Consider the following 7,939-nt stretch of genomic DNA (forward strand, 5'->3'; position numbering starts at 1 on the left):
AATTTGTCTACAGACTTCATACGTGCAACAGTAGGTTTGGAAGGATTCATATGAGATCTGAGTGCCTCCATAAGTCGCATATGAATGACATTTTTTTATACATTTTTTTATGGTTTTAATTACAAAATTAATTGGGGGGCAAAAGGGTCCAACAAATGTGGTTGAAAAAAATATATATCACTAATCACAATCCTACCACTCCAAACATGCAATGCTACAAGTCCCAATAAATTATACACTTCACCTTTTTTTTCCCTAACTAAACTGAGTATGAACGACTTCTCAACCCAGAGCATTGCGGCTGGGCAAAGATGGGCACCATAGTGAGCCTCGCCACACTAATTATCGTTGTGTGTGCAACACACCTTGCAAAACCGGTCTTCTCATCTTTTAAATTCCTGTCCGTTTGCATGGTGCAAAACTCCATGCACCTTAATTTGCAAGATAGGAGAACTGAAAACGAGGCTTTGTGCTAGCTAGGAGCCAATTACTACTGTACATAGATTTACAGCTGGGTCTACCACCTCGATGCAAAAAAACTACTCCTTTTAAGTTAACGCAAAATCCTCTTCCTGAAAAGAAAGCTGGGGCTCTTCTTGGTAGCGATGAACCACTTTGTTGATCTCATCTGCGGTGAGTGTTTCATGCTCCAGCAGAGCGTTTGCTAAAGCATGCAATTGCTTCTCGTGCTGACAAGAAGTTTGTAAGGATGATTCAGTATTCAGTGGGGTAAAAGAAAAGGGGAAGGAAAATACTTTCTATGTGTAGGTAAGGGATCAACGCATCATTCTAGGGAGAAACTCCCACCAAGATTGAGGGACAAACCTTCTTCAGTAAACGCTTGACTCGTCCATAAGCTTCTCTTAGGAGTTTGACCACCTACAAGACCATCAGATGAGCGAATAAATGCTACAGATAAACCAATGCAGTGTAGTTTTACATCCCATCTTTTTGCTTCTGCTTATGCTTATAAGCTAAAATTTAAATTTTCATCCTTAAATTTGGAGTAGATTTTGGGTTTATTCATCATAGTTTATTTTCCACCCTTAATTTTTAGATCTTTAAGAACATGATACATATAAAATTTCTATTCACAAAATATTTTTCATTTGCAAATATGTTGTTTAGCTTTTTCTTCTGAATAAACCAAACAATCACCCCCTTATTAAGATTCACCAATGCAGCCAATGACTTCCAAATACTGGATTACTGATATATACTACAAAAAAAAACTTATCACAGCTTATACTAGTCAATTAGTCATGTACTCAGGTGCCGCTAATTACTATGCTACAGCCTACAGATGCTTGAAGGAATTTGCAACACGGGTTAGCGTGTTACTGAAAACATTAGAAGGGAGAGAGCACCTTAAACTAACACTTGGGAAAATGAAAAGTGAAACAAATAATGTTAATATGAACATGTACCTCGGCATCAATCCTTGATTGCATCTCAACACTTGGCCGTTCTTTCACATGCACAGGACCAATAGCATCGCTCATCCCACAGTTTGATACCTACAACAACTCAGTTAGGACATTTAAACACCCAGAAAGAAAATTTATCGAGTAAATAAAATAATCACCATGTACTGAGCAAGCTCTGTTGCAGTATGAAGATCATTTCTTGCACCAGTTGTAACATTGTCTTCCCCAAAGATGAGCTCCTCTGCAACCCTGCCGCCCATGCAAACATCAAGACGTGCCAACAGCTGTTTCTTGCTAATAGAAGTCTCGTCCTGTGAGGGAAGCTGTGTGACCATTCCAAGGGCAGAACCACGAGGTAGGATAGTAGCCTTGTGAATGGGATGAGCACCCTGGGTGTTAAGTGCAACAATAGCATGCCCACTTTCATGGTACGCCGTAAGCTAAAGAACAGAAAGGCATGGTGATCAGTATGCTGTAATTCACATTATCTACATTTAAAAGTACATAGGTAAACATAAACACTACACCTATTAACTCTATATCTTAAAAACAGAAATTAACTTGAACAGGCATGCCTTTTTTGATTCGTCAGATATGAACATTGATTTCCTCTCAGTTCCCATGATAATACGATCTTTAGCAAACTCCAACTGTGCAGCAGTCAACTTGTCAGCACCTTCAACTGCAGCCTTAATTGCTGCAATGTTTACTAGATTTGCAAGGTCTAACAGAAAGAAATAAACAGTTAGTACAAACCTTCCCACGTGTATTGGTGTGAACATTTATAGTGTCTCTAAATGTTGATTTGTGGAATACTTGAAGCAAGCTAGCACTTAATAAATGATGAAAGGAAAAACAGGCTAATTTAGCAGGTAACTTAAAAATGCTTATCTCCACACAAAACAAGTCAGTGCTTGTTGAATGAAATGCGACATAGCAGTTTGAGACTGTTCAAATTATAGTTGTACATACCAGCTCCATTGAAGCCAGGAGTACTACGGGCAATCGCATTCACATCCACATCACTGGCCACTGGCTTATCTTGCAAATAGAGCTCGAGAATCTCTTGGCGTCCCCGCACATCAGGATTGGGGACAACAATCTAAAGCAACTCAACCGAATGGAATATTCCAATTAATATGAACTGCTGATAATACTTCAGATAAGTAAAAAATGTTTACTCAGTTACTTACATGCCTATCAAATCTACCAGGTCTTGTAAGTGCTGGATCAAGAATGTCTGGCAAGTTTGTTGCAGCCATCACAATTATTCCCTTCAAAATCAATAGGAAACACAACTTACATAAAGTCCTCTGTATGACAGGACTGTTAAATATGTGATGATGTTTACCTCATTTTGTTCAAAACCATCCATCTCGACAAGAAGTTGATGCAATGTTTTTTTTGTGTGTCCTTCCCACTGTTTTCTAGTTGAACCCACGGCATCTATTTCGTCAATGAAAACAATGCACGGTGCCTGTAAAGGGAAAATTAGTAAAAGCTGCCTGATACAGTGCTTACTAGTTAAAGACAGATTGTATCACAGTTTACACAACCTTTAGAAAAATATGGCAGGAGCAATGTTATTCACTAAAGGAAAGGCATATGGTGATAACCCTACTACTTGATCACAGGAGGGTGTGAATCAAGGTTAAACAATCCCCCAGTCCCCACCAGACCATTGGCCTTATACCAGTTTACCAAATAAATAAAGTTTCACTCGTTTACCTTATGATAAGACCCAATGAGGATCACAATGTTTAGCAATGCAACAAACTACAATCTTAGATTTCATAAGAGAAAAAATGTGTTGAGGTAAGGCTCAGAGAAACAAGATTTTACATAAAGGGCTAAAAAAATCAGAACCTTTTTCTTTGCAGCTTGAAACAATGACCTTACTCTCCGGGCACCAACACCAACGAACCTGCCGAGAGAAGGTAAGTTCTGATTAAAGACATGAAAAAGACAGCTAGGAGAAATACATATTTGTAAGTACAGCGTCGTTCAACAGTACATTCAAATTCAATAGTACTTCAACATTATCCCAAAATGAACTTGAGTAGCAACATGTATATCAAACCTATATTTTTACCTTCAAAACAGCCAATAATAGCATTTTACAGTTACTGAATGGTTACAGGAGACCTAAAAATATTATTATCAGAAAGAGATCTTACATTTCCTCAAATTCAGAACCTGCCCGATAAAAGAATGGTACACCAGCTTCTCCAGCAATAGCCTAAAGCATAAAGCCAACTCTAGTAAGGTGTCAACTTATCAAGGAAATGAGCATTGATGGAAAGAATAACGAGAAAAAAAATGCTCTATGTAAGCTTCAAAGCATGAACAAAATATTTCCTAGCCGATGCAACAACATAAGAGTTTTTACAAGAAACACAAAACAGGAGAGGCTTACCCCTACTTTCTACATGTACTAATATTTGATAAAATATGTGCAGACTACAAGAAGGATTATGCCAAAAGAAGTATCCTCATAACAAGGGAGAAGAATTTAAATTAGAAAAATTTTGCAACCAAATTGTTCTGCTAATGGATTTCTTTCCTCTACAAAAGTTCAAAGATCAAACACATCAAAAAAAAATAGAGCACTCTGAACAGGTTTACCTTAGCAAGCAGAGTCTTCCCAGTGCCAGGAGAACCAGTCAAAAGTATTCCCTGAAAAAAAACAAATTAAACATCAAGGCTTACACCTATTGAGATTTCAATCAACAATATTGATATGCATCTGGAAGATTCTGCAAAGCATGATATAGAACACAAGAATGCAGCCTGCATGTCGATTATAGAAATTACCTTTGGTAGTTTTCCACCAAGCCGGGTAAACTTTGTAGGGTTCTTTAGATACTCAACTACCTCCTCAAGTTCTTTCTTTGCATCATCACACCCTTTGACATCTTTAAATGTCTTGACATTCTGCATAAACAACACCATGAGGGATCATCTAGAGTACAAAAATTGATTTTTGCATAATCAATAACTACTAATAAGCATATATGGAAAAAAAAAGGAATACTTAACATGTGCTAATGCAGTTTCTATCACTTATAATATTGGAACAAAAATTGCCCTTTTCATACACTACGCTCTATATATTGTAATGTCTCACCTTCTCCGGCATTATATCCTTGTTCAACTCCTTAGGAGAATATGAAGAGCTGGAACCAACACCAGATGCCCCTATTCCACCTAAGCTGCCAATATACTTTTGAAGGGCAGCAGCACCCATTACCCTGCAATATTAAACACTGGTTACAAAAAGAATGAAGTTGAAGTCCCAATGCAAAGAATTTCTCTCAATAAAGTAACTGATCCAAACAATTCCACATGGAACAAGAACTGAAAATGAGATTTCTGCAAGAAAGATACAATAGGAGGAACAAGAGTTCTCCTGATTCTCTAAATGCTATATCACCATACTATCAGCTTTACAGCACCAGATGTAACAAACAATTTTATGAAGGCATGAAACCATCAGAGTAGGGACATCATATTCTGTTTAATCTGCATTGCGTCATCAAAATGAATTGTTTCATTGTGTCACAAATTCACTTCAAACACAACTTAATTATGTAATTCATGAGTAATTTAACCAAGAAAATCAAACAAGGAGAATTGACATAAACATGATGCAGAAAGTACCAGCAGAAAATATATTAATAAAACAAAATAGTGTCATGATAGGTTGAACATACCACATTAGTCCAACAGCAATTGTAAACAACACAGTTGAGAAGATTTCTTGAGCAAACCGTGTTGATCTACCTGTAGCTTTAGGGTCAACCTAACGATGTAACACAGATCCCATTAAAAAAACAATATCAGGAATTCAGAAGTACAAATTTGAAACAAAACCTGTGTCCCAGCCTAAGAAAGTGATTACAAATATTTATTCCATGTGGAAATATATGAAACATTAGAAAGCATGCCATAGAACTTCCAGGATTTTCAATATAAACAGTAGATATAGCGATCATGTGAAAACAGTATAATTCAATTTGCTATGGAAAAAGTTTTCAGAACATTGATTTATCATTACAAAACTGGAGACAGAACACTGATTTATTATTACAAAAGAAAGTAATAATCAAAACTGGAGACAGTACCAACATCCAAGACATCACATTTGTTTAAAGAGGGAGTACTATAATAGAATGATTAGAAGATTGAATGAACTTACCATAACTACATGTAATGGTTGCTTTTCTGATATACCAGGATTCATGAAAGGCTTTTCCTCGCTTCCAGATACACGTTGCTTCAATTCTTGCAGCTACTGACATTAATGGACATTATAGCGAGTGAAAAGTGGTCACAAACCAACAACTTGGTGAGCGGTCATCAAAAGTATTATACAGGAACCAGATAGGAGGAGAATGGATGCAAGAATAAATGAATAAAAGTACAGTACTATCGGGAGGTTCTAAGCTAAGTTTCTTCCATTTGACATGATAGTAATACTCATCTAGATAACAAAGCTAACACATTGTAATTGAGACAAGTATCTCAAATAATGCAATACATTTGTGTATATCCCAATAAACATGGATATAATCATGCCAATAAAAGTATAAGGACATTGTGTGGTATACTAGATGGATTTGGATGTTGGATCCAAAACAATGATATAGGCATTGTGTCATAAATAGAGAAGCTAGGAACTCGAATGAAGTTCCCAGGTAGCAGAAGCACTTGTTGGTGATATTTTATCTAATTCAGGTCTGAAGATGCATTGAGTGGCTAGTAGAATACACAAAATATGAAAGTGTCATAAAGAGATATTTGAAAAAGAAACTTACCAGGGCTGGCAGACTTGCAGACCTCCCAGACTGTTCGTCTGGAAGGTAATCGGCTATGGCATTGGTGAGAATAAGAGCCCGAAGGTATTCTGCAACTCCTCTGCTGTCCACAGCATGACTTCTTTGCTCAAACCTCTTGATGACATCTTCTGGGCTGCCATTATTTTCGTATAACCAAATATAGAAAATAAGAACCTTATCGTTCTCTAAATTCTAAACAGGGCATTAGCTCAAATGCACTAGTGTTCAAACAAAACCAAAAGAACAAGGGTTTTGTTGCTCTAATTAACTGTTGTGATACCATCAGAAGATGGCAGGGAAAAGAACCTTACTCAATTTCACATGTCAACAAAACCACTGACTTAATGTAGCGCTCATGCCAAAAAAAAAAAAACAGAACAATGAAGCCAAACATAGCTATACGCGTGATTCAGATGTAAATTTCACAATTGCACTGCAATTGAGCTTTATCAACAAGCTGATCCCACTGAATCAATCTCAAACCACTAGGCATATTGCTTCCAAGTTATAATTAATTGTACCGATCGTATCAGTGCAAAAAATACATATATGTAGGGCCCACGATCCACCCAATTGACATAACAATGGGGACGAAGTCAATGAACCAGCACTGTTAGATCAAATTCATGCTAAAACCGAGTCTTACATAAGTTTAATAGTCCAGGAATTGAGGTGTCAGGCAATTAAATCAGCAACCAATATACTCATACCGAAGCCAATCCAAATCACATTTTCCCAACTCCTCTTGGTAATTCTCATTTGAGCTGAGAAGAGCGCACCTGAACTTGTTGAGCTCTTGGAGCAGCGCGCTCTGCTTGGCGGCATCCGTGGGGTTGGCGTCCGCCTCATCGATCAGCCGCTGGAGGCCGCGGTCGGGCCGCCAGAACGGCCACCAGCTCATCCAATCCCCGGACACCACCCAGTCGAAGAACCTCCTCGCCGCGGCCACCACGGTGGCCGCGACCGCCAGCACCCAAACCTTACCCTTCTCCACGAGGTCCTCCACCTCCTCCTTCCCGTCCTCCTTCGCGGCCTCGGGGGCAGACGTCCCCGTCCCCACGACCTCCGCCTCCGGGGCGGCCGGCTGCTCGGGGGGCGGCTCGGGCACCGGGGAGGGCGCCGGCTGCGGTCCCTCCGAGGCCAATGCGCGGAGCGGCAGCGGGAGGCGCCGGTGGTGCGGCCCCGCCCGCGCGAATGACGCGGAGGAGGGGGCGGGCAGCCGGCGGCGCGGGGGCAGCGGCGAGGGGAGGGGGCGGAGGAGGAGCGAGGCCTGGAGGGCGCTCATGGCGGCGGGCGGAGGAGAGCCGGCGCCGGCGAGGTGGGAGGCGCGTGAGCTTCTCCCCCCTCCTCCTCCTCGTCTTTGTCCTTTTTTCTGGGTGGGCTCGGGGGGTTCTATTTCGTGGACACGAGAGGTAGCCTTATCGCGAGCGCGCCCGGCCGGACGGCGGAGGTGGAAGACGACGACGCGAGGGTGGTTGGTAGGATTCACCGGGGCCGTTGGTTTGGAGGCGGGGCGATGGGGACGGACGGCTGGTGTTGAAGGGCGACTTGGCTGGGGTCGGTCGGTGGTGCGGGTGCGGCCGGATGGATCTGGGACCGCACGAAGGCACGCGCTCTGGTTGAAGCAAGGGACCGGATGCTCGTCGGGCAGGGGCAAGGAAGATGGGCGGAAAG

General features: G+C 40.9%; 1 protein-coding gene across 1 annotated transcript; it reads right to left on the bottom strand.

The window, feature by feature from the left end:
* Window positions 1-156: 156 nt before the first annotated feature.
* On the bottom strand, window positions 157-7,645 carry LOC102712121 (ATP-dependent zinc metalloprotease FTSH 9, chloroplastic/mitochondrial). The gene is made up of 17 exons (XM_006644312.3): window positions 7,045-7,645; window positions 6,245-6,398; window positions 5,626-5,718; window positions 5,141-5,229; window positions 4,555-4,678; window positions 4,242-4,361; window positions 4,053-4,103; window positions 3,605-3,666; window positions 3,294-3,351; window positions 2,779-2,904; window positions 2,621-2,701; window positions 2,400-2,529; window positions 2,003-2,151; window positions 1,586-1,867; window positions 1,428-1,517; window positions 826-879; window positions 157-689 (listed from the first exon to the last, which is right to left on the bottom strand). Exons 1-17 carry the CDS (start codon window positions 7,548-7,550, stop codon window positions 549-551), a joined length of 2,310 nt encoding a protein of 769 aa, XP_006644375.2. The 5' UTR covers window positions 7,551-7,645; the 3' UTR covers window positions 157-548.
* Window positions 7,646-7,939: the final 294 nt, after the last annotated feature.

This window comes from Oryza brachyantha, chromosome 1 (genome assembly GCF_000231095.2).
Source record: "Oryza brachyantha chromosome 1, ObraRS2, whole genome shotgun sequence".
NCBI lineage: Eukaryota > Viridiplantae > Streptophyta > Magnoliopsida > Poales > Poaceae > Oryza > Oryza brachyantha.